Source organism: Zootoca vivipara, chromosome 16, assembly GCF_963506605.1.
Source record: "Zootoca vivipara chromosome 16, rZooViv1.1, whole genome shotgun sequence".
NCBI lineage: Eukaryota > Metazoa > Chordata > Lepidosauria > Squamata > Lacertidae > Zootoca > Zootoca vivipara.
The window spans coordinates 28,405,552-28,432,356 of NC_083291.1; the positions used below are offsets into that span (position 1 = coordinate 28,405,552).

At 43.2% G+C, this 26,805-nt stretch overlaps 1 protein-coding gene across 10 annotated transcripts in view; it reads left to right on the forward strand.

Annotated features, from left to right (window-relative positions):
- The window catches only part of ADGRL3 (adhesion G protein-coupled receptor L3), a 504,270-nt gene that overhangs the window by 264,826 nt on the left and 212,639 nt on the right, over nucleotides 1-26,805 (forward strand). For all 10 annotated transcript variants that reach the window (XM_035097281.2, XM_060268958.1, XM_060268959.1 and 7 more), the window contains exon 5: nucleotides 1,747-1,856. In XM_035097281.2, the coding sequence (XP_034953172.2) occupies nucleotides 1,747-1,856 (110 nt within the window). The remainder of the gene's footprint in view (nucleotides 1-1,746; nucleotides 1,857-26,805) is intronic.

Consider the following 26,805-nt stretch of genomic DNA (forward strand, 5'->3'; position numbering starts at 1 on the left):
ACTTCCCCCACCACCGCTAAATTATGATTTTCCTGATCCATGGGGATAATCTGATACGGGAAGAAAATCCAATATGAAATGTGTGTTACCTGACTGTGGATGCGTGGTAGCGCATTGTGTGGCTGGGTTTTTACTAACATAAAAGGTGCAACAGTGTTTCACAGGAGCAATTAAGAATCCTGGCCCAGTTGGAGTGACATATATGTTTATTGCCTGCTCTTTTGTGTAAATCTGGTATATCAGAAAACCTGTGTTTCGGTTAAAAAATAAAAGCACTCAATTTATAATTCGGCAGAATATTTGGATTATTTGATATGCATATGTATAATCTGGAATATTAAATGTTATTGGATTGGATTGTTAAAGTGGAAAATTTAATAAAAATTTAATTTAAAATAAAATAAAAGCACTCAGGCAGGTAACATATAGCTGCTGATACACTCAAAAGGGACGTCAGCTTTCCTGGCTTGGAATGTGACAAGCCCCTTTAAAAATTATTTTATGGCTCACTTCATGTAAATCCAGTGCATTGCAAAACTTGTATTAAAAAATAAAATAAAAACATTTTAAAAAATACCTGCACACATGCTTACAGTGGACCTCAGGTTTCCAGAACCTTAAGGTACTACTAAGGCGAAGTACTAACTGAGGACAACACACACTGTGAATAAATCCCACCAACTAGTGTGGATGGAAAGATAGATTTGGGAGGCATAAAATCACAAGTGCTCATGTGTGGATGGAGGTGCAGAAATGCACACAAGAAAACAAGCAACCCAAACCTGCACAAGTGCCAAAGTGCAGAAACAGCCTCAGTCTCAGTCTCTCCGGATTGCAGTCTGTCCTTGTCTTCTTCAAAAACATTTAGATTTACATCATCCTAAAATACCTATTTTAAAAAAATGAGGGAAGGGGCTAAACTAAGCATTGGGAGGCACGACCTTTTGCAGAAATGACTCTCACCTTCCAGAGGAGTGTGCAATTATTTTCTAATCATTTACTGTACCTATAATTTACTAGCAAACTGTGTGCCTGGGAAACTAGTAAAGCAGTGTCCTTAGGTACTACTGGATACATTAACCTTTTCCTTCCCAAAGTTCCACTTGAAGCTGTCCTCTATTGAGGCAGTTCATTGGTCCACCTGGTCTAATGTTGTCTAGTGTTTGGGAAACACTCCTGTAATGAATATGAGAGATGATGACTTGCCTAAGGCCACCAGATGTGTTCAAGGCAGAAGCATGGGTTTTAGTGGCAATATTTTAGTGACTTTTTCAGCCCAAGGGTCACATCCTGCACCATACCAGTGGCTGGTCATGTGAGAGGTCAAAAGTGAGTGGTGCAGAACAGGTGTGAGTCTTCCAGCCACGCAAAAACTGTGTTTCTGCGCATACACACATCCATCCATCCAAGCAAGAGGTATTGTCGACGTCCAAGGGCATATTCCAGCCAGGTGCTAATGGAGCAGAGCCAGTGAGAGTTGTGGTCTGGATAAAGAAGCTTAGGAAAGAGGAGTGATGTAGGGACACACTCAAGTGCTGCATAGGGAGCCCTGAAGGATGGCATTCAGCTCCTAGACCTGAGGTTCTCCTCTCCACTAGTCACTAGTAGTAGTAGTAGTAGTAGTAGTAGTAGTAGTAGTAGTAACAGCAGCAGCAGCCCATTGGGTGCTTATTTGAATTTGGATGCGCAATATAAATATTTCCCTCTATGACGTTTCTGCTCTTACTTTGCTTCTTTCTCTTTCAGGTGCAGCAACCGGACGCAGTGTGCCGTGGTGGCAGGTCCAGATGTGTTTCCTGACCCTTGTCCAGGAACATACAAATATCTAGAAGTGCAATATGAATGTGTCCCTTACAGTATGTATACCACTTTCTTATCATTATTTTTCTTTCTGTGCATGAATGAGAATTTTTGACTGTATAATTGTTTCCCCCAAGGGATTGTAAAATCACTTTGTCGTCCTGTACGAGAATCGGTGTGCTATTTTAGCGATTTACCTATCTTAACTACAGTCATACCTCGGTTTAAGTACGCCTCGGTTTGTGTATTTCCAGTTTAAGTACTCTGCAGACCTGTCTGGAACGGATTAATCCATTTTCCATTACTTTCAATGGGAAAGTTCGCTTCAGGTTAAGTACGCTTCAGGTTAAGTACAGACTTCTGGAACCAATTGTGTTTGTAAACCGAGGTACCACTGTATTTCACTGGGTAAGGAAGTTGCTAGTCTGAATCCTGCTTTTGCCAATAGCTGGCCCAAGGAAAGCCGCTCCCACTCTGCCTTACAAACCTCCATTTCCTAAATAATACTATGGTGGTTTTAATTGATAAGATCTCACGTCGTGAGATGTGGTAATGACAATGGATTAGATACGCTTAACACGTCATTAAACATGTCCGTGTTGGATTCATTTGCCCATAGCTATTGCCAACGAGGCTATATTTATCCTCCAGGGTTCAAAGCAGTGTGGCCCAGCATGCCAGTTTTGGGGAGGAAGTAAACAATGGCAGACGTTTTTCTTCCTTTATGCTTTTTGTTTGTGTGCTTCCCATAAAACATATATCATTCCCACTGTGGGGAATGAGACGCTGCCGTAGATGATTCACCATGGCTTTTCTCAAATTCTTACGAAAAGTATTTTGAATACCCCCCACACAAAATGTTATATAAACGCTAAGCAGTATTAACATAGTAGGTGCATAATAAAAAAATTCCTTCAGTAGCACCTTAAAGACCAACTAAGTTTTTATTTTGGTATGAGCTTTTGTGTACATGCACACTTCTTCAGATACACTTGAAACAGAAGTCAGTCCCTTATGTATAAACAGAGGGTGGGGAGGTGGGGGGGGGATGGGTGAGAAACCAGGAGGAGAACACTTCAATCTCCCAGGACATTCTATACAACAGGCATCCCCAAACTGCGGCCCTCCAGATGTTTTGGCCTACAACTCCCATGATCCCTAGCTAACAGGACCAGTGGTCAGGGATGATGGGAATTGTAGTCCAAAACATCTGGAGGGCCGAAGTTTGGGGGTGCCTGCTATACAAGATCTCAAAGCAGCTGTTTTATTACAGAAAAATTTCAGGAACAGACTGGAAAGAGACGTTGCTGAATTGGAACTCATTACCAAGCTTAAAACCATGGAGACACCTGGGATGAACAAAGACATTGGATTCTTATCTCATTATGCATGATCAAGCTTTCTTTAGCGCCTCAGCCCTTGCTTTTCCCCTGCAGGACCAATTGTAGTCATCAGCAGTCATTAACAGCCATCTACAGGTTTACCACTCCCATCAGCCCATCACCCATTCCCACCCCCCACCCCCACCCTCTGTTTATACATAAGGGACTGACTTCTGTTTCAAGTGTATCTGAAGAAGTGTGCATGCACACGAAAGCTCATACCAAAATAAAAACTTAGTTGGTCTTTAAGGTGCTACTGAAGGAATTTTTTTATTTTGCTTCGACTCAGACCAACACGGCTACCTACCTGTAAATAGTAGGTGCATGTTACCCAACGGTGGCGGTTTGTATTATTGACATTTCATAATTATGCTTAAGTAGAGCACCTCCTTGCATTTTTGAACAGAAATGGAAAGTGTACTGATGAGGAAACAGGCCATATCCGTTTTCTTACTGAATTGTACCTTTCTACACCAACGGCATTTCTTCAAGCCCTTTTCAGCGTTAAAATTCATCTTTGGAGGCATTGCTGTATCTGTATATTAGAATATCACTGGACTAGAACAATGTCAAGTTGTACCAAAAAAAAAAAAAAAAGGATCACGCTGTTTGATTTTCAAAAAAGTAGGCAAAGCTTTTTAAACTCCTGCTGAAAAAAACCAGGAACACGAAAAAAAGAAAAAAAGAAAGAGTGCTATAACAAGTAATAATTTACTTTACCAGGGGCTTCTCTCTACAGTTAGGACTGCAAGGATGAATTGGAGAGCTGCCTTTTACCGGTAGATGGTCCGCCTACACACTGAGGCTCCTGTGTGCAGGGAGAGTACACATACATAAGTTCATTAGTAAAAGACCACGTGTTATCTGCTCTGCCTGGAAGTGACTCATTAGGGTCTTAGGTGGCTTTTGGACCTGAGATCCTTTTTGATCAGGGATGCCAGAGGTTGAACCACATCTGTTTATTTCCTGAAACATAGATGCTATTTGATTGTAAAAACAACCACAGGCACCTCAAATCACAACTTGTGTGCAAGGCAGGTGTCCTTTACCACTGAATTTTGAGCCTACCGCATAAAAGAAAGGTATCTGGACACTGAGCAGGTCCAACTGTGTGTATGTCAGGATGCAGAATGTCTACTCGCCCTACATGCATTTGTGCATTTGTCATTTCTGTGCTGCTTTTCAGTTTTAAGTATTTTAAAGTGTTTCCAGGGCAGTCCTTCCATCACCTTTTGTGTGTAGGGATCAATTGCAGACATTTAAGTATGAAAGCAGACACGTGTGCCTCATCACATCTGGGATTTCCATAAAGAAGTGTGTGAGGGCTGGCTCTCACAATAACAAACTCTCCAACATTTCAGACGTGAATATAGGGACACTCTTCTACTTGAGTAGGTAGGGGCTAGGGGTGGAATCTGGCAGTCCAAAGACATGGGCAGATAGGCAGCAGTGGACAAGTGCAATCCATAATCAACTGTGCTATAAGCAGGAAATGAGGCAAGTCAAATGCATATGTGTATGTAAGGTAAAGGGACCCCTGACCATTAGGTCCAGTTGTGACCGACTCTGGGGTTGCACGCTCATCTCGCATTATTGGCCCGAGGGAGCCGGCGTATAGCTTCCAGGTCATGTGGCCAGCATGACAAAGCCATTTATGGCGAACCAGAGCAGCACACGGAAACGCCATTTACCTTCCCGCTGTAGCGGTTCCTATTTATCTACTTGCATTTTGACGTGCTTTCGAACTGCTAGGTTGGCAGGAGCTGGGACCGAGCAACGGGAGCTCACCCCGTCACAGGGATTGGAACCGCTGACCTTCTGATCAGCAAGCCTTAGGCTTTCTGGTTTAACCCACAGCGCCACCTGGGTCCCTATATGTGTATATAGGCATGATAAATGTATTTTTACCATTCAGAGGATGGTGTTTACATTTTACAGCTAAGGCACAGCAATAACAGTCTGTCTTTGGGTCGGTCAGTGAATGCATTGCATAGAATTCTTAAGCCAAAATAACTGTTAAGTAATCATGAAGATCATATCCATGAGAAGGTTGCCTCTGAGCATGTGCTTAGCCTAGGATTTTCAGCATATGGGATATGCCCAGAGTTGTTACCACAAAATGTTTGATTAGTTTCAACCCCCTTCCCTCATTCCGAAGGTATTTTAAAAACCAAATAAAAAGTGGAAATGGGCACCTTTTTTTGTTCAACTTGGTATTTTATCAGTTAATTAAGAGGGGAAATGGGCATCGGAATATACTCCCCTGACCCAAATCCTTTCCGCCCTCAGTCCTACAGCCTGCAAACTTCCACTGCCGGTTGAGGAGCAGAAACAGGCAGCTAAGAGTAAAAACCCCTCGTCCGCATTCACCATCACCAAGGGGTTTTCAAAACATATTGTTATAGGATTAGTGAGGGCGTTATCTTTAGGGTTCCCTCTGTGATTTTATATATGTAAAATGAGATTTGGTGGGGAAAGAGACTGCTGAAGGAGTCGAACCAGTCTCTTTGTGAAGTTAAAGGATCTGGCCAAGTATTTTAAGAATCTCTTTGTATGGCTGAAAAGTACAGATGACTTGTTGCCACAAAAACTGCTATCTGGAGATGATGTCCTTGGTGAGTGAGAGTAAGGGAACAGTAGACCTGGGGCAGTGTCCTCTAAGCTGGGGCAAGGAAGACAGAGACCTGCCTTGTTCTCTGTGCTGAATTTAAAGCAATGGCTTTTCTGGGGTGGGGGGCAGAAAGCTAATGAGCATTAGGAAGGAAACAGAATAGGCCGCAACAATAGCAAATGCCACTTCTCCCCTTCAGTTTCAATCCATAGGAGAATGAATGGAGGCTATCTTAGAAGCACCAGAGTAGAGAAATTAGGAGGATAATATCCGGAGTGGTTTTGCACCCTGTTAAACCAGCTCCTCCTGGAGAGACGTTGTAGGTTGCTGTCATGTTTAAGCTCCATGTTTATTCTGAGGAAATGGGTCTTATGTAACACAAATCCCTCCGGTGGTACGTTAAGGGATGTTTTCACGTCAGGTGAAAATACCTGCTAGTTGCTCAAAACGTCTTCTCTGTAAAAGTGGTGTCTGCCCCAACAGCAGCAAATTGGGGGCCGCTGCTCTGCTGCCATTTCACGAGGCACCCGCCCTGTGGAACGCCCTCCGATCATATGTCAACCTGGATCTCCAGTCTTGATCTGACACTTGATCTATAACGCTACCCTGGCTCTTCTCCTAGGCATGGTAGTTGGTTGTGTTGTTTCTGTTTCTCTTTGTGATGCTGTGGAGGAGCATTTCTCATGCCAGGGCCCACCTGCAATCTGAAGCGGAGCTCTTTTTCAGCCTTGCTATTGAAGACCCTCCAACTGCAGGTGCTAGAGTTTGAAGCTGGGGACTTATTGTGCATAGAAAGCATATGTGTTTTTTTAAAAAAACAAAAACTCTCAGAGCATCCTTCCCATACTTAACTTGTACTGGGGTTGCAATTTTCTCATTGCTCCCTCATCTTTTCTCTTCAAGGCCTGAATTTCTCTGCTATGAAATCATCCCCCACCCCCGAGCATTAGGCTAGCATGACTCTGGCATTTCATGGAGCGATGTGAAATCAAAACTCATTGCTTCACTCGTACCGTTGGGTAGAGGGAATGAGCCAGGAGGAGGTGAACATCAATCTTGCCACAAGTTTGTAAGGTGTCCTCATGAATAGTGTCTGTCCTCGTTCATCATCCCAAGATGGCTTCAGCACTTCAGCTTGTTCCTAAACTGTAAGACTTCGACAATAAACTCTCCAGGCAGAGCCCCTGTCCCTTCTGTCTTCCATATCGTGATTAGAATAGTGTTGACACTTAATCAGCTTTAATTAGCACTGGTAGGGCTGCAAGGTTATCCAACCTTTCATAAGCATCTGTATAAATCCCAGATAATCCCATCAGGCAGTGATCCACACAGACAATTGCCTCCAGACGAGAAAGGTCATGGGCATGATGTGACAGGAAACATTCGTCGGAAAGGAAACAACAATAATGATAATGATAATAACAATACTGTAGTGTGTTTGGGCGCTTAAAGTGCTTCACGTACATTATGGGATTACTCCTTAAACATGAATTGGCATCATTATCCCCATATTGCACATGAGCTGGGAGGCGTGCAGGGCGGAAGCTGAGAGCAAAAAGTGTGTGCCAGAATCTGACAGAGGCCAGATCGAAAGCAGGGACTTCTGTCTCTGCTTTGTAGCCAATCCCCTCCACCAACTCTTGAAATACAAGTCTTTTCCTTTCTGAAAGGGATTTGTTTTTATGCCTTCCGCACATGCATCGAATTATGTCATCATGACAGACATTCTGAATTTAGAGTGTTGGCCTTATGTATGAATTATTCCCTAACTTCTGTGGCAAGACCTTTACAGTTGTACCTCAGAAGTAAAACAGAATCCGTTTCAGAAGTCCGTTTGACTTCCAATGTGTGGCTTCTGATTGGCTACAGGAAGCTCCTGCAGCAAATTGAAAGCCACGGAAGCCCTGTAAGACGTTTGGCTTCCAAAAGACTGATTGAAAACCAGAACACTCACTTCCGGTTTTCGATCGTTCCGGAGCTAGAACATTCAACTCCCAAGGCGTTCGGGAGCCGAGGTACAGCTGTATTAGTTCTTGCTCCTATTAAGACTCCAGGCCACTCCTGGAGCTACAGTTTTCAAATGAGTAGGCTCCAGTTTACTTGCATGCCCCAGGAACTCCTTCCCATCTGTATGAGAGGCAGGATGGGGTTGTGTGTGAAAACATTTTTATCATGGAAAGAGCATGCTATAGGACTGAATTGCCTTGGTCGCACTGGTTGATGATCTCCGGTGGGCTAGGGACAAAGGTGAGAGCTGTCTCCTAGTCCTGCTGGATCTCTCAGCGGCTTTTGACACCATCGACCATAACATCCTTCTGGATCGTCTAGAGGGGTTGGGAGCTGGGGGCACTATCATACAGTGGTTCCACTCCTTCCTCCTGGGCCGTGTTCAGAAAGTGGTGTTGGGGGATGAGTGTTCAGACCCCTGGGCTCTCACTTGTGGGGTGCCTCAGGGTTCTGTTCTCTCCCCCATGCTTTTTAACATCTATATGCAGCCGCTGGGAGAGATCATCAGGGGGTTTGGGCTGGGTGTTCATCAGTATGCAGGTGATACCCAGCTCAACCTCTCTTTCAAATCAGAACCAGTGAAGGCGGTGAAGGTCCTGTGTGAGTGTCTGGAGGCGGTTGGAGGATGGATGGCGGCTAACAGATTGAGGTTGAATCCTGACAAGACAGAAGTACTGTTTGTGGGGGACAGGAGGCGGGCAGGTGTGGAGGGCTCCCTGGTCCTGAATGGGGTAACTGTGCCCCTGAAGGAGCAGGTGCATAGCCTGAGAGTCATTTTGGACTCACAGCTGTCCATGGAGGCGCAGGTCAATTCTGTGTCCAGGGCAGCTGTCTATCAGCTCCATCTGGTACGCAGGCTGAGAGCCTACCTGCCCGCGGACTGTCTCGCCAGAGTGGTGCATGCTCTAGTTATGCTTGGACTACTGCAATGCGCTCTACGTGGGGCTACCTTTGAATGTGACCCGGAAACTACAACTAATCCAGAATGCGGCAGCTAGACTGGTGACTGGGAGCGGCCACCGAGACCACATAACACCGGTCTTGAAAGATCTACATTGGCTCCCAGTACGTTTCCGAGCACAATTCAAAGTGTTGGTGCTGACCTTTAAAGCCCTAAATGGCCTCGGTCCAGTATACCTGAAGGACACTGTTCTGCCCAGACACTGAGGTCCAGCACCGAGGGCCTTCTGGCGGTTCCCTCGTTGCGAGAAGCCAAGTTGCAGGGAACCAGGCAGAGGACCTTCTCAGTAGTGGCACCCGCCCTGTGGAACGCCTTCCCATCAGATGTCAAAGAGAAAAACAACTACCAGATTTTTAGATGACATCTTAAAGCAGCCCTGTTTAGGGAGGCTTTTAATGTTTAATAAATTATTGTATTTTATTTTTCTGTTGGAAGCTACCCAGAGTCGCTAGGGGAACCCAGCCAGATGGACGGGGTATAAATAATAAATTGTTGTTGTTGTTGTTGTTGTTGTTGTTGTTGTTGTTGTTGTTGTTAAAAACTGTTCTTTTTCCTCACCCCTCCTTACCCAGCTTGCTTCGAAATTCTAAACCCCAGTCTGTGCTACTAAAGGGGGGGTGGACCCTATTCTGGCGGGGAGGGCTCTTCTGCTGTGGTGGGGTGGGAACTACTGCACAGGGGCATAGGAAGGGAGGGGCGGTGGGGGCGCTCCACTCCAGGCAGCGCGTTCCCAAGTGTGCCATGGCAGCTGCCCCTCCCCAGAACGCATGCCAGCTCTGCCAGTGCTCCTGCAGAAAGCCTGCAGAAAGCCCCCAAATGTTCCTCAGATGTCTTCAGATGTCAGGTTTGTATCCACAACGGGGTGATTCAGCTACCAAAGATGGGCCCCAGTCATTTTTACTGCCTTCCTTTTAAAAGGCATGGTTGTTTTTCAGACAAGAGTCTGAAAATGAAGGAGAAGGATAGAGTAAAACAGACAGGGTGAGAGAAGGCAAAAAGCAAAGAGAAAAATGAACCTTTGTTTATGCAGGAGGAAATGTCGCAGGTCTGAAAAAGTTGAACACCCCTGTTCTACCATGAGAAGATAACATTCCTAGTGAATATTGCCTGCACTTGCACAGTTGACCTCATGCTGAATTCAATGTTCATAGGACCATAGAAGAAATTCACTGCCCCTTCTAATGCTAGAATGCTGTAAGGTAAAGGTAAAAGATAAAAGGACCCCTGGATGGTTAAGTCCAGTCAAAGTTGACTATGGGGTTGCAGCACTCATCTTGCTTTCAGGCTTACAGAATGCTGTAGCATATTTTGACACTGCAGGGGTTTGAACAATTGTAAGTACAGTGCACCAGCATGCCAGAAGAATTAACTTCACTGACACCAGGTGTTTTATTGCTTACCTGCCCCTGACCCCAGATCCTGACACTGGTATTGGCATCTTGCTTCTTTTGCAGTTCATTTCCTTTCAGGCTGGCTGGTGAACTTATTTACATCCTCTACGCCTTCAGGGGGTATCACAGCTGGGTCCCCCAGTGTGTGGGAAGGAGTGAACTGGTCTGCTTAAGTATTTTGTATATCAACCTTGCTGGTTTTACTTTTGCTTGCTGCCATAGTGCCAAAAGAAAAAGGCAATTTTGTTACGTGAAATAATTTCTGTTGCTGACAGGAGCGTGGATGGGCTTGCATATCAATAAAAGTGAATGATGTTCAGGGTAACAGGGAATCAGAATTCAATAAAGCTTTATTGCTGCATACTCGTGGGCAGAAGAACATTTAAAAACATTAAATGGAAGCTTGCTCTTCCTTTCGCTGGACCTCCGAGCCAGCAAACAGACAGGTAATTGAACAGCACCACTTTTAAGAGAAATCGGCTTCTGCAAAGCAAAACTGCAGCCGCCTCTTCTTATTATTAAGGTTTCTGAAGGGAAAGGAAATGAGTTTTTTAAAAAACCTGGGGAAAAACAAGTGAGAACAATTCCCCCCAGAGATACAGTTCTTAATTATTTTGGGTGCCAGACATTGTTTTTGGAAAAATGTTTTTTCAAGTGCCTCCCTTTCTTGCAGTACTTCTCCCTTCCCACTGTGGTGGAAACACATTACAGTAATAAGGTTTGCAACCAGGTATGGCACAATGCTGTCCATTGACGAGTTTCACACCCTCCTCCCTTCAAACTGTTAAATTAAACATCATTTTGGTTTTGCTTCAGTTTCGTCCCTTGGGATTTCTCCTTCCAAGATCAGGTTCCCCCTGAGGAAACAGAATGCTGGTTGCTCACTGAATGGTAAATGCGACTGGGAGAAATTGATAATAGGCTAAGACACAAAACCGATAACGCCGCCCCGCCCCGCCCCCAAAAAAGATAATTTATTGAGATATGCAAATTGCAGCATGTATTTCGTTTTTTAAAAAAAACTTCAGTGACAGAGAATATGATCCAGCAGTCCTCCCAGAGCAGATTACTCAGGATCCTTTCTCAAGAATGTGCTATTTTGAAAATAAGTTACAAAGATTAAAGTTGTCCCTGAAAACACACACAGCCTTGCTGCCTGCTGCCAATCTAAATTACTGGAAGCCTGTAAGGCTCTCTATACAGCAGAAGGGAAGTATATTCCCGGCAATCTAGGAGCTTCCTTGCAAACATTCAAGGCCCTTTCCTAGACCCTTACGATTTATCACAGAGGATACCTTTGGCCCACCAGATGTTGCTGGACCACAACTCCCATTATCCCCAGCAAACATTGCCAATGCCCAGAGATTATGGGAATTGCAGCTCAAAAACAGCCCCACCTCTGGTACATCAGAAGGGGCCATGCAACCTCTGGCAATGTTAACAGGAACCACAACAGTTTTATGTTTGAAGCATAGTATTTGGACTTTCAAAAATGCTTTTCACAGAGTTGCTCCTTAACTCCCAGATAAACCTTGCAGTCATGGAAAATGTGGTGAGGCCTTTTTGTGAAATCGACAATTGGCTAAAGAACAGGAAGCAGAGAGTAGGGAATAAATGGACTGTTCTTGGCATGGAGGCTTGTAAGAAGTGTCAACAAGGAGAACTGTGGTGTATATGAACAAAATTTAAGACTGTGTTGAGGACCTAAAAAAAAACCAAAACCAAGGAGAACTGCCCTGAGACCTCCAGGTATAGGGTGGTATAATAATAATAATAATAATAATAATAATAATAATAATAATAAATCATAGAATTGCAAAGTTGGAAGTGCCCCAAGGGTCATCTAGTCCAACCCCATCCATGACAGATGGCAATAATAATAATAATAATAATAATAATAATAATAATAATAAATTAATTATACCCCGCCCATCTGGCTGGGTTCCCCCAGCCACTCTGGGCAGCTTCCAACAAAACAGAAATTCTAAAATACAGAAATCCATCAAACATTAAAATACAGAAATCCATCAAACATTAAAAGCTTCCCTAAACAGGGCTGCCTTGAGATGCCTTCTAAAGGTCTGGTAATTGTTGTTCTCTTTGACCTCTAGTGGGAGGGCATTCCACAGGGTGGGTGCCACTACCGAGAAGGCCCTCTGCCTGGTTCCCTGTAACTTGGCTTCTCGTAGTGAGGGAACCACCAGAAGGCCCTCGGTGCTGGACCTCAGTGTCCGGGCAGTGTCCATCCAATCTCTGCTTAAAAACACCCAAGGAAGGAGAGTCCACAACTTCCCGAGGGAGACTGTTTCACTGTCGAACAGCTCTTTCTGTCAGAAAGTTCTTCCTGATGTTTAGTTGGAATCTCCTTTCTTGTAACTTGAAGCCATTGGTTTGAGTCCTACCCTTCAGAGCAAGAGAAAGCAAGCTTGTTCCCTCTTCCATGTGACAGCCTTTGGAAAAGAGGCGACTGAGAGGAGATAAGATAGCCATCTTCAAATCTGTGTGTGTGTGTGTGTGTGTGTGTGTGCATGTGGTGAACAGTTTGAGGCCTTGCTTTGTCTGTTTCTAAGAAGTGGCCTCTTTTTAAAAATTTGACCACAGATGTGCTTGTTTCACTATAAATTTGCCTCTTCTAGAAAGAAAGCTGTTTCAGAGCGCAGTCTGGATTCCTGATCCCTGCTGCTAGAGGGGGTTAGTAGCAGGTGAAGCTATCTCCCCTCCAGGTTCTGCTGATGTGTAGTTGGGTGAGAAACTATCACCATTTATATCCTTGCCAGCCTTGGCTACCAGCGTAAGGCCCCAAAATGAGGCAGAGGACCAGCAGTAAGAACATAAGGAGCTGCCTGGCATATATTACATCCATCCGTTGGTTCATCTATCTCCATATTTTCTACACTGACTGGCAGAGACTATACAGGATTTCAGACAGGGTTCTCTCCAAATGCTACTTGGAGAGGCTGGGGATTGAATTTCGGACCTTCTGCATACAGCAATGCTCTACTATCGAGCTGTGGTCCTTTTCCTCTGGGTCTTCTTAATCTAAAGTTGAGTGGCCAGACATTCATACATATAGGACAGTCCCCTATCTTGTAGTGCTGTCAGAGAACAACCCTCTGAAGAAGTCCTCTAGAATTACTGTCTAGATCGTTGATGGATTCGGTGAAGCTAGATCATCGCATCACTTGCTGCAGAACAATGCCATTGACTTCAGCAAGTCACTGTGAAATAAATTGTTCAGAGCTGTAAGTTGATTGTCAAGACTGATAAACATTGCCCCTTTGAGTTGTGTCTTGTACATAAACCTTTCCAGATATGCGCCTCATGTACTCATCCACTGACCTTTACATCTTCACTTTTATGAGATTTGAAGGGATTCTGGGGTTTAAAGTCTCTTTGTCTTTTGTACAGAAGCTTCGTTTGAATTCAGGGGTCCTTGCTGAGGTCTATTATAACCATCCGGGGATGGGATTTTCCAGGGATTTTCCAGGGTTTCTGAACCAATCATTTGTCATAGAGGCAAGGCCATTGTAGACTGGCCAGGCACTAATTGAGTAAAGTCACCTCCAGGCTCTCCTTATTTTGTAGGAGAGATTCAAATGCATACCACAAATTTAGGGTTGAACCATTAAAGTGGATAAAGCACTCTGTTGACCTGGTGCAACAAATCCACCGTAAAAAAATAACAGACTTTTTTGTGGTTAGGGAACTGATGGAGAAATTCACTGAGTGTAAAGTACGGAATCGATGGATAATTGACAGGAAGCCTTTTAAATACCATGCAAGCAAATCGGGATGGAAGTTCATTGTTTTATAAGCAAATCAGAATTAAACAAAGACTGCACATATTCTAACCTCCCTGAATTCTGTGCAAGTAATTCAGGATGAATGCTCAATAAACGGGTCGTCTAGGAGCCCAGAGTGGTAAGGTATGTGTGCCTTCAATCTCCCAAATGTATTTGCATTGGGCAATATTGTTTGCTGAGGCCCAGTACTGTGTACCTCAGTTTTTCCTGCTCTGACTTGGAGGCATTTCATCCCTCTGTCTATTATATTCACTGATAACAGACAAAACAAACATTCACTTATTGAGATACAGGCAACTCCCCATATGCACGGGAGTTGTGTTCTGCCCCATTCTGCCCCCACCCCCTTCTGTGCTCTTCTGGGGCCAAAAGTGGTGTGTGCATTGGTGTTCCTGTTCCAATCAAACACATGCAAAATGGTCACCGCCTGTATAACATAGTCTCAAATAGGTCTGAGCGACCTTATCAAAGCCAATTACCCCTGAGCTTCTGAAGGCATTTCTTGTAAGTCCCAGGAAGTCGGATTTTTCTAGCCTTGTTGCTCATGGTAGGTGGTATTGAACTTGGGACTGAAACATGCAAAGTATGGGGTCTGCCATTGAGCTCTGAGACTCCTTCCCCTATAATTTCATCTTCAAACAAGCGCACGAGGCTGCCCACACAAAATTAGAGCACCACTTTCTTAGAGATAAAACAATCTGATAAAACAATGCAGTAAAGCAGTGCACTCAAAACATTGATATATTTTGTCATAGCGAAGGAAGAAATGCTCTAAGGAATACTTTACAATACATCGTTAAGTACACATTCAAATTTGTGTAAAATGACTTTTCACAATGAAACACAGCCTGAATCTCATCATTTAAGAATGGCTAACAGATGGTGCATGTGGCTGTTTAGAAAAATTAGCAGTGAATGTAAAATTAAAAGCACAGGTCTCTAAACATCTTCAGCTGCAACAAACGGTAGGGGTGCACTTTATTACCTGATGATCTATGTTTGTGGAGCATTAAGTGGAGCTGTACATTGCATTAAAAAGTTATCTCATTACATCATGAATAAAAATCTGTTCGGCCAGAGGGCATATTAATTTCATTTCATTCCACTTTTAATTCGTATACCGCCTTTCTTTCTTACAATACACAAGGTGGTTTGCAGCAACAAAATATTCCATGAAGAATATACACCTTATAATAATCTGATCCAATACAAAAAAGTCATAATAAAATATAACTTCAAAATGAACAACTTATATCAAATTCATATCTGAATTAAGAGGAAATGTTATCTTGCTGCAGTCAACTACTGACCCAGTTTGTATGTCACTTTCAATTAAAGCATAAGCTCATAACAGTGCCAATGGCCCATTGAGTTCAGCGTCCTGATCTTGGAGGGACCCACCAGATGCCTGTGAGAAAGCAGCAAGCAAAACATGAGCATAAGAGCACTCTTCCTTCCTGTGGCTCCCAGCAACTGGTATATGGAAGCATTGCTTCTTCAAACTGTAGACATAGAGCATAGCCTTTGACATCCCTTTCGTCCATGAATTTCTCTAATCCTCTTCGAAAGCCATCCAAGTTGGTGCTCATCACCGCCTCCTAGGGAGCGACTTCCATAATTTGATGGTGCACTGCATGAAAAAGTACTTTCTTTTATCTGTCCTTAATCTTCTAACATTCAGTTTCATTGGACGTCTATGAGCAAACTACGGTTTATGGTGAATGAGCAGTGTGCTAGTGCATACCGCTGAAATTATGCACCCTTCTCTCCTCCCCCCACTCCAACCCAGGATTTCCCAAACTTGGGTGTCCAGCTGTTTTAGGACTACAATTCCCATCATCGCTGACCACTGGTCCTGCTAGCTAGGGGTGATGGGAGTTGTAGTCCAAAAACAGCTGGAGACCCAAGTTTGGGAAACCCTACTTCAACTCGTCCTCAGCTTGTAGCGGGCAGGGAATGAACTGGAGGCAGACTTCACATTACGTGCAAACTAGTAGTTGTGCTTTGTTTTCCCCAAAACAAACCGCAAACGGTAAGCAAGAGTTTTGTTATTGGCTTGCAAATAATACATATGGGATATACAGTGGTACCTCGGTTTATGAACACAATTGGCTCCGGAAGTCTGTTCGTAAACTGAAGCGTTCATAAACTGAAGCGAACTTTCCCATTGAAAGTAATGGAAAGTGGATTAATCCGTTCCAGACGGGTCCGCGGAGTACTCGGCCTGAAGCGTACTTAACCCGAAGCATGGGTGTAATTGGTTCCGGAAGTCTGTTCATAAACTGAAGCGTTCATAAACTGAAGCGAACTTTCCCATTGAAAGTAATGGAAAGTGAATTAATCCGTTCCAGATGGGTCCGCAGCGTTCGTAAACTGAAAATTCGTAAACAGAGGTGTTCATAAACCTAGGTTCCACTGTACCTGCATCTTTGTTCCCTAGTATTAAAGCAAAACCTATATATAGACTGCAAGCAATATTATAGTTTAGTTGGTTAGCCAGTATACTTGTTGAAAATAATTGTTGTTAACCACCATCTTCAAGAAGCTTAGCAATCTTGCAAGCCTCTTCCTGCCTCCTCAGTAAAAGAGCTCCTGGCTAGATTTGGAAGCAGACATGCTGCTGACAGCTTTGTTCTATCTTCCCCGCAGAACATGGTTGTTAAAAATGCTGAATAGCAAAATTGGTACTTAGTATGGAAACTGTACTGTAAGAAATGGCTTGATGTGTAACAGCACTGAAAATCTAATCAGAGATGCTTCATTGGGCTGCGAAGTCATTGTTGATGACAACATTTTAACAGGGAAATCGTGCTGTAATTGCTGAAGGAGGCTTTGGCTTTTAAGAGCTGCATGACCTCCTGCTACTTATTACGGCAGCACACAAGGCAGCCATTTACAGGGGAGGCCTTATTGCTTTTTTGAATAACCCAGGGTGCTTAGGTTGAATCACCCGAAGAATCATAGTCTCGAGCAATGATGGACAAAGTCCCCTCAGCTTGATTTAAAAAATTAGGTGGACCGTTATTGGGAAATGCTTAAATTAAAAATCAATTTTAAAGCATTCTAAACTGACTCACAGTGTCAATGTTACTTTATTCAATTAAGAGCCATTGTGCTGCAGAGGACCAAATTTGCCTGACCAGGAGTGAGGAGGTGCCAGTTCAAATCCTCACTCAGCCGAAAAGCTGACTTTGTGACCTTGGATCACGTCTTATATTTTGGCATCGACAAATCTCAGGGTTTGTGTGGCAATGGAAAGAAGGAATGACCCCGCTTTTTATGCCTTCTGCTCTTGTGTACCTGCAGCATTCAAAAGCAAAAAAAAAAAAGTTTTGGATCCACTCTCTGTCATTGTTATTCAGGAGGACTGAATCTAATCTGCTATATCCAAAACTTGCTTGCCCCCAAATAATGAAGAATCCTAAAATTGCTGTAACATTTTATCCTTTAAATGTACGTGGATGAAATTTGCAAGCAAAGGAGCCACTTCATAGTTGCATAGCTGCCAAGTTATCCCTTTTTAAAAGGGATTTTCCCTTATGCTGAATAGGCTTCCTCGCGAGAAAAGGGAAAACTTGGCAGCTATGCATAGTTGATTGCGCCTGCCAAATTTCAGGAAGATCCATGCAGGTATTTTCATACAGGAAAACTTAAAAAAATATTCTTAATTCTGCCAGAATTAGATGCAAATTGTAGGTAAGGTCACTGCTTCTGAAAGGATGAAGCCTGGCAAATTTAAGAAATATAAGCACAACTGTTCTCCTGCAATGGCAGACTTTACCATTGGGGGCTGGGAAAATAGAAATCTCAGCTTGCTGGAGCCTTTAATTATACTATACTTTTTCACTTAAGGCACCCAAAATACTTCAATATCTTAATCACCTTAGTCATCCTAGCTCATATACTCATCAAGCATCATATCAGAACAGAACATCCAGGTTTGAAGCAAAGATCTCATATCAGGGGCTGATGATCGGCAAATTTGCCCTGACTTGACTCAGATGGCCCGGAGTTGTTTACCATAGCTGCGTATTTACAGGGCTACTTGGAAAGCGTATTTGCTGCCATGATAACAGACCTGGCAGACAGATCAAGCATAGCAACATGCTGTCAAAAGCTTACCTGGCTGTCAGTTGCACAAGCGTGACGGAAAGAGAAAGATCCTTCTGTTGAAGTGCGGAGAGAGAAAGACACCGCAGCCTTTAAAGGACCCCGACTCTCTAGTGGCAGTCAATAAATGCTCATTTTATGACCCCAGAGTTCTTGGCTCTCTGTGTTTTCTTAGGATGATGGATCGTTTTCAGGTACCATCCCCTCAGAATCCATGACAGATAACTACCTATGGCTATACAAGGAAAGATTAAACTATCATATTAAAGCAGAGCATCTAGATCTGCAGTCGTTGTGCCACCCCCTCCCCCTGCTCTAGGATGCTCTGGCACTCTCCCCTGGAGCACCTCCTCACAAGACGTACAGTTCTGGGCTGGGTTTTTGCTGGGTATTTCTGTAATCCCCCTTTATCCCCTCTGCCACCACAGATAATATTTATCTGAGTACTCCACCCCTAGCATAGCTAAATAATAGGTATATGGTATATTACAAATAATTTGTGGGACCCAGGTGGCGCTGTGGGTTAAAGCACAGAGTCTAGGGCTTGCTGATCAGAAGGTCGGCGGTTCGAATCCCTGCGACGGGGTGAGCTCCCGTTGCTCGGTCCCAGCTCCTGCCCACCTAGCAGTTCGAAAGCACATCAAAGTGCAAGTAGATAAATAGGGACAGCTCCGGCGGGAAGGTAAACGGCGTTTCCGTGCGCTGCTCTGGTTCGCCAGAAGCAGCTTTGTCATGCTGGCCACATGACCAGGAAGCTGTCTGCGGACAAACGCCAGCTCCCTCAGCCTATAGTGCGAGATGAGCGCCGCAACCCCAGAGTCGGACACGACTGGACCTGATGGTCAGGGGCCCCTTTACCTTTACATTACAATTAATTTGTGAAATAAGCAACAAGCGTTTTATGATTACTTAGTCATTGGTTTCAGTCTTTTCTTTATCTTAATGTGTTACTTGATTACATAAATAAAGTAATTATGCGGGTGGCGCTGTGGTCTAAACCCCTGAGCCTCTTGGGCTTGTCCATCAGAAGGTCAGCGGTTCAAATTCCTGTGACGGGGTGCTCTCCCGTTGCTTTGTCCCAGCTCCTGCAACCTAGCAATTCGAAAGCACGCCAGTGCAAGTAGATAAATAGGTACCGCTGAGGTAGGAAGGTAAACGGTGTTTCTGTGCACTCTGGTTTCCGTCATGGTGTTCCGTTGCGCAGAAACAGTTTAGTCATGCAGGCCACATGACCCGGCCTGATAGCGAGATGAGCTCTGCAACCCCAACCCAACACCTTTAACTGGACTTAACTGGCCAGGGTCCTTTTTTATTACGTTAAGGTAACAATGGCTAGTATAATAACGATTCTATTTTAAACTAGCCAACCCTGCTTCACACCCACCATGAATTATTATATTATGTATTTCTCACACCACTCCCAGACTCCACTCCAACACAATGAACTCTGGAGGTGCAACAGTAAAACTGCAAAGCTAAGCAGGTCCGGCAGAGTTTCAAATTGAATGGGGGACCCTCTTGAGATCCCTGTATTGCAGAGGGTTTGATTGGATGACACCCAGGGTCCCTTTCAACTCTATGATTCTAACCCTCAACTCTCAACTGAACTCAAAATGCTGACAACCGCATGACCCTCCCCTCCCCTCACCAGCACCTTGCCCCCCTCCCCACTATCCTGATACTGGTGTCAGGATAACACCGCCCCAACCACTTCTGTTTAAATCTATAACTAAATACAGTGGTACCTCAGTTTTTGAACAGAATCCGTTCTGGAATGCCGTTCTAGTTCTGAAACGTTCAAAAACAAAAAACTCAGTATGGAAGCCTCAATACGGAAGCCGCATGGCATGTTCAACTTCCGAGGCATGTTCCAAAACTGAATCATTTATTTCCGGGTTTACGGAGTTCGTAAACCGAAATGTTCATCAACGGAGACGTTCGAAAACCGAGGTACCACTGTATATACTTCAGTTTGCATTTTATCACAAATTACACGTTTAAATAGTATTTCATTACAAGCTACATTCCCAAATATATATTCAATGTACTCATTTCTAAAACATTTTATTCTAAAATGTACATTTTTGCGTGCCTCTGAAGCTGAGAACTGTATCACAAAAATTGGATAAGTGTGAAATCTGAAGGATAATTGTGTTCCGACCTGCGTACAATGCCAGGATGTGTGCATTAGGTTAGTCTGCTTAGAAAATGTGGGCCAAATGAAATTCTCCTCTATCTTTGGCCTTAGGCAAGCAATACATTTTGCACCAGAGCTGACGAACGAACGCAGGGCTCTGGCTAGTGAAAGTGTTGATGGTATGTGAAAAGACAAGGCTGATATACTTGGCAGAGAAATATAGTGGGAAGTAGTGCATAAAACATTCCTCATGTCAAATCCCATGCAGTGCTGGCTGGCTGGTTATTAGCAAAAGATATTGCAAGACTCACACTGAGCAGTGGTGTTTTCACCAGCCAGCTTTGTACATGAACTTTAGAGGATCATAAAAGCACACCTCAAATGAGAGGTGCATTTTAAAAGTTGCCAGCACTTTTTCAGCTCTTTAATACACACACATTAAAAAAAAACTGACAGTACAAAGAACTTAAGGTATCATTTATTAATTGGTTTATTAGATTAACTCTAGAACCTTCTTACCAACCTTTTGGTAATTAATGATCTCACTCTTATAACATGTAAATTTATAACAGTGTTCTAACAAATCTTTTTTCTTTCCTCACCCTTACCAAATTTCTTCCATTGCCCCTTGTGCACATTAATATTAGGTCGCAAACCCTTAATATTTTCCGATGGAATTGTTAATGGGAAGATCAAAACAAAAAATATTATTTTAGGATGAATAGTCAGCTTAATTGTTACCATTTCATCAAACCACTACAATTTTCCTTGTGACAGTTCGCCCCCACAATCATCGCATTGAGCGTATTAACCATAAGATTCTGTGATGACAAAATTCCCAAACGATTAATACTATTATGCTCTGGTTTGCCGGTATAATATATTTTTATTTCTATAATTAATTGTTCATCACTATTAATTTCCAGCGTTTCCCATTTCATTTGATTAATTTTATACACTACAATTCATAATTCCTTATAGAACATCTTTAATGATTCATTGTATTATTATTATTATTGCAATGTTTTTATTGTACTTTTATATATTGCTGTACACCTCCTTGATATTCCGTATGAGTTCACACACACACACACACACACACACACACACACACACACACACATAATATGAATAAATCTTTGGCCACCTGAATTGGAATTTCCCAAGGAGGCAGTGGAACTGAAGTAGTGCCCCACAGATTTGTGAGAATTGCAGACGAAACTCTATCTCTGGTGGCGATAAGTAAAAATAAAAATAATTATTTAGCGGCAGGTTCCACCTTCTTAATGGTTCTGAACTTCCACTATAAAACAACTAGCTGGTGCAGACTAGCTATGGTTTAAACCAGATATGTGGATTGGCAATAAAAACCCCAGGATATTTGTCTATTTAGGAGTTCTCTGCAGGCATTCAGAGTGCGAGATACACTAGATGGTGCTGTTGACCTATGTTGGAATATAGGGGGTCGTCAGAAGATGTTTTAAATATTATTTAGGATGCCCAAGCCAATGACACATTTCCATCTCCAAACTTATTTTGAGACCCAGCATCAACAAAATAAATAATAGAAGGAGTCAATCTGTTACTATAATTATCTGTTATATTAATTGCCTTTTAGATAGTATCCTTTAACTGTTTGCCCTTAATTGATCTTTTTCAATCATCTTCAGCCTGTTAGCCACCACTGTAGCTAGAACCTTACCGCTGGCATTCACAGTGAAATTGATTTTTAGGACTACACAACTTCTTACTGGGTTTGGGGCTTTAATATCTGTTTTCTTTGTTTCAGTCCAAGAAGCAATGTTTATAATAGAAATATAATATAAACAAACAGTCCCCTCCAAACTGGTGTTATTGTAACTGTAAACGTAATGGAATTCTACTGTTGAGCCATCAGGCCCTGAAGTCTTGTTTAATGTATTAAAATTAAATAATGTTCCTGGGCCTGTTGACTTAACAGCACAATAGTAACAGCTTTTCCTTATGCTGTTGGGAAGAAAATAGAATATTTACCTGTCAAAGTTTATATCTTGGACTGCTGCAGTTTTTCAAAATGGACAGATTCATCTGCTGGCTTTTATCCACCTTGATTCCTAATCTGAGCTGAGGCAGTGGGAAATTCCAGGATATTCAAAGGAAAGTTCACTTATCTAGTACAGTCATTGTGATCACATTGGGAGTCTTCCCTTTCTATAATTTTATATAGCAGATTGTTTAAACACCCCTATCTCAGCTGCTAATCTTCATTGGAAATTCAGAAAACCACTGTCCTCTGGACTGTTATTCTGCCACCAAGGGATACCTTGGAAGTCGAATGGAATCCTTTCCAGAAATCCGTTTGACTTCCAAAACGTTCGGAAACCAAAGCACAGCTTTTGATTGGCTGCAGGAAGCTCCTGCAGCCAATCGGAAGGCACGGAAGCCCTGTCAGATGTTCGGCTTCCAAAAATAGTTCGTAAACCAGAACAGTCACTTCTGGGTTTGCGGTGTTTGGGAGCCAAAACGTTCGAGAACTAAGCTACTCAAAAACCAAGGTACGGCTGTATTGTCTTACTCAGAACACCCCTTCCCCATTGTTGAAGGCTTCCCTTTCCCTCTGTTACTGTATTCTGTAGTCCCTTTTACTACAGTATGCTGTGTCCTACACTGGTCTCTGAATGAGACTATGTTAAATCAAATATTTTGAGTTACAGTCAATGACTAGCGTTAAGGAGGCTATGTTAGAAAGCTGGCCAGAGCAGTTTTGTCCAGGCAAAAAGCAAACATAAATGTCTTTAATCGGATCTGGCTGTAATTAATACAGAATTACAACAATTCAAAAAACATTTAGCAGTATTTACTATTTGGGTACACCATTGCAGAGGAAGTCTGGAAAGGAAGCAGTTCACTGGGGGGTTTTGCCCATGTAACTGGTCTGCCTGTGCGCTAAAATCGAAAGCACCTGTCCCCATGCAGAGATTAATTTTCCTAGAGAATCTCCCTAAAAGCAAAAACGAGGAGATCGATTTACTATAAACGGGTATCAAAAAATCAAATATCAACTGTACTTTACAGGAATAGTTGAAAGGTGTGGAGCAGGCATCCCCAAACTTCGGCCCTCCAGATGTTTTGGACTACAATTCCCATCTCCCCAACCACTGGTCCTGTTAGCTAGGGATCATGGGAGTTGTAGGCCAAAACACCTGGAGGGCCGCAGTTTGGGGATGCCTGGTGTGGAGGGTGTTGTAATGTGTGATACACATTCAGGATACTTCTGCCGTAGTATGGCATGAATGCTTTTAAATGATTGCCTCAACAAAAAGCATTTGGTATTAACAGTCATTGCTTGTATTTAAACCATTAAGGCTGCAGTCCATTTGGGATTTGCTTTGGAGTAAGGCTCATTGAACAGTGGGATTTTCTTCTGAGCAAACAAGCGTAGGATTGTGCTGCGTGAGATGGCTTCAGCCCTGCAGTGCTACCAATAGATTTGAGGTAATGAGGATCATAAATACATTTGAATGATATTTCCCTTCATTTGGTTCTGGCAGCTGCAGAGGCAATCTGTGTCATCTGAAGGATCAAATGTTTTTCTTGTGGAGATTAAATATGAGCTGTATTAATCATAGGAAGGAAAATGGGCTCTAGGGACACCCGTACAAGATAGCACAGTCGTGCCTTTGATTTGCTTCTGACCTCTTATGGACTGAAGAACTTGATGGGTGATGAATTACAGTGCAGCAGGAAAAGCAAAGCTATAGCATATGGCTAAATTCTAATTTTCCCCCAAGGAGAAAAGTCCAAACTGGACCTTAAGATGGATTTTAAGTCTTGGGATGTGTCATTTCTGAATGATATTAATATACTAAAGAAAGCAGAAAGTCATTTTATATTGAAGACTTATATGAAAAATCAATGCAGGGCTTTCTTTCATGGGTGAACTAAATAACACCAGACCCAGTAAAGACTTTAGGAAGGGACACTGCTTACGTTATCTTATTTATTACATTTTTATCCTCCCCATCCTTCAAGGAGCTTAGGATAGCGTACATGGGGCTGTTCTGTTCTATTAATCTGTACAATAACTCTGGAAGGCCTGTCGGGGTGGTTTGCTCAAGTAGTCAGCCAGACATTCCTAGTAAGTTGTTATAAATAATGATTGTATGGTAAGTGCAATCTTTAGAAAGAAAATTGTCCTCACAAAGTAGACTTTCCAAAAAGAATATCCCAGAAGTCATCTTTGCAACAAGTGTCATATGATGCTATTTTCAAAATTCTACATGTAATAAATTATAGTAGGGGTTGCCAACCTTATTGACTTAGCAAACACATTTCAAATTTTGAGAGAGTGCCGGGACCACCAGTCACGAAATGACTGCCATGGAAGGAGCATGGCAGTATACCTGAAGGAGCGTCTCCACCCCCATCGTTCTGCCCGAACACTGAGGTCCAGCTCCGAGGGCCTTCTGGCGGTTCCCTCACTGCGAGAAGCCAAGTTACAGGGAACCAGGCAGAGGGCCTTCTCAGTAGTGGCACCCGCCCTGTGGAACGCCCTCCCACCAGATATCAAAGAGAACAACAACTACCAGACTTTTAGACGACATCTGAAGGCAACCCTGTTTAGGGAAGCTTTTAATGTTTGACAGATTCCTGTATTTTAATATTTTGTTGGAAGCCGCCCAGAGCGGCTGGGGAAACCCATTCAAATGAGTACCAAAGCGGCTTGCAAACAAGAAATAACAATAACATAATAGAAACTCAGGATTACAGCATGAGGCTGATACACAGGCAGAGGCGGCTACAGGTGGTCATTGTCACATCCTTCGTGCAGGTTGCCTGATGTAAACATGGGTAGGCTGCAAGTGGAACCCTGAAGAGCACAAGAGCTATTTAAAAGGTGGTTGTCAAGATCATCTGGGCATGTTGGCTTGGAGTAAGGTACAGCGTCAACCATGAAATCTTTCAGCACTCTGGAATTGCTGAGAGCTCCAATATAAAAGAGGAGATAACTGGAAAGACTCATAATTCTGCTCCAGCTGGACGGTGTCACCCTGTTTCTTAGCTAAAACAGGACACCCAGCTCCACTCTGCTATAATGGTGAAAAGGTGAAATTGATTTTTATCCAAGCATACTTCCCTGGACCAAGCAGGGTTTATCCCCAATCACCAAGTGGCTGATTTGGTCCACAGGTTCCTGAATGCAGTCCATCTTATCAATAAAAGCAAGCAGACAGTCATACCTTTATCTCCACATGCTCTTAAGATATTTGGTGGGGTTAAACTGAATTGGGGTGGGGGAGGGCTTCCCTAAAACTCAGGTGTATTCCAGTCATGAATGGCCATGACTCCCAAGTCAATCCGCCTTGGAAGGGACGCCAGGCAGGATTGCCCAGTGTCACTACTTCTGCTTGGGTGATGATTGATACTTCAAGCCATCCATGCAAACCAGAAAGTAAAAGGGGTAAAGCTGGGAATATACCACGTTATTGTTTTATTCATGGGTGATGCCCTCCTAATGCACATTCATCCAAGAAAAGGCCATACATGAACTGAAAAAGGAGTTATTGGACTTCCAGAGCATGCTGAGATTTGAAAAAGCTTTTAAGAAGTTGAACATGATAGACTTCAGCATCCCAGCCTCAGAACCAAGGGTGGAGGGGTGACTACAGGAGTTCTCTTATTTCCATCTACAAATGGGCATCTTCTGACACCTGGGAGAATGGTCCCCTAGGATCAGAGACAACTTCAGAGGTTGAACTTCACTCTGCTTTTTTAAGGGGGTGGGTCATAGGGTTGCCATATTTCTAGAAGTAAAATTCAGGACACAAAAGTTGTTGAGCTATTTTCGCCAATTAAATTCCAGACGTATGGAAACCCCTAGTGGGTCAGGTCCTTTCTTATGTTTTCTTGTGTTTTTAATAATTTTTGGGAGCCGCCCAGAGTGGCGGGGGCAACTCAGTTGTCAGACAAAGACATCTGGGGGGAAATGTGTGGGGTGAGTGAGGTTTGGATCTCCCTGCTTTGACCACCACTCTCCTTTTTTGTTTTTAAAGCAGGCTGAGCTAGCCTTGCAATGGGTCCCAGCACTACTTAATGGCATTTTGATAAATGTCAGGTGCCTGCCTTGCTGCAAGAACTGTAGGCTGTCAGTCGGCAGTTATGTACTAAACCAGTTGCACAAGCCCCATTCTCTGTGGATTCTCACTTCGTTGTGTTTGCATAACAATGTGCAGTGGTTTACCAGTGATGTCAGCTGCTGACGCCAGCCCTTGACAAGAGTGTCCCTGTTTTCGTCTGTCAACTGTTGGAAGGTGTGGGCCCCACTTCAGACATTACATTCATGTATTCCTTAAAGCCATGCTAAGCAAAATGCAGAAGTAGTCGTGAATTCAATCAGATTGTACCGAACTCCATGTGTTGTATAAAAGCCCCAGTGGGAACAGAACAATCCCTAGGCCAGCAATCATTGGTGTTAGGAAGGATACACGAGCAGAATGTCCCACTGCAACAGATTAGAAATTTGCTTCTCTTGACATTTCACAAAGGGCCTTTTGGTATCAGTAAAGGCACGGTTCAAAAAGTGTTGAAATCAGTCAAGCGATTTTAGATTAGCCCTGCACTCTT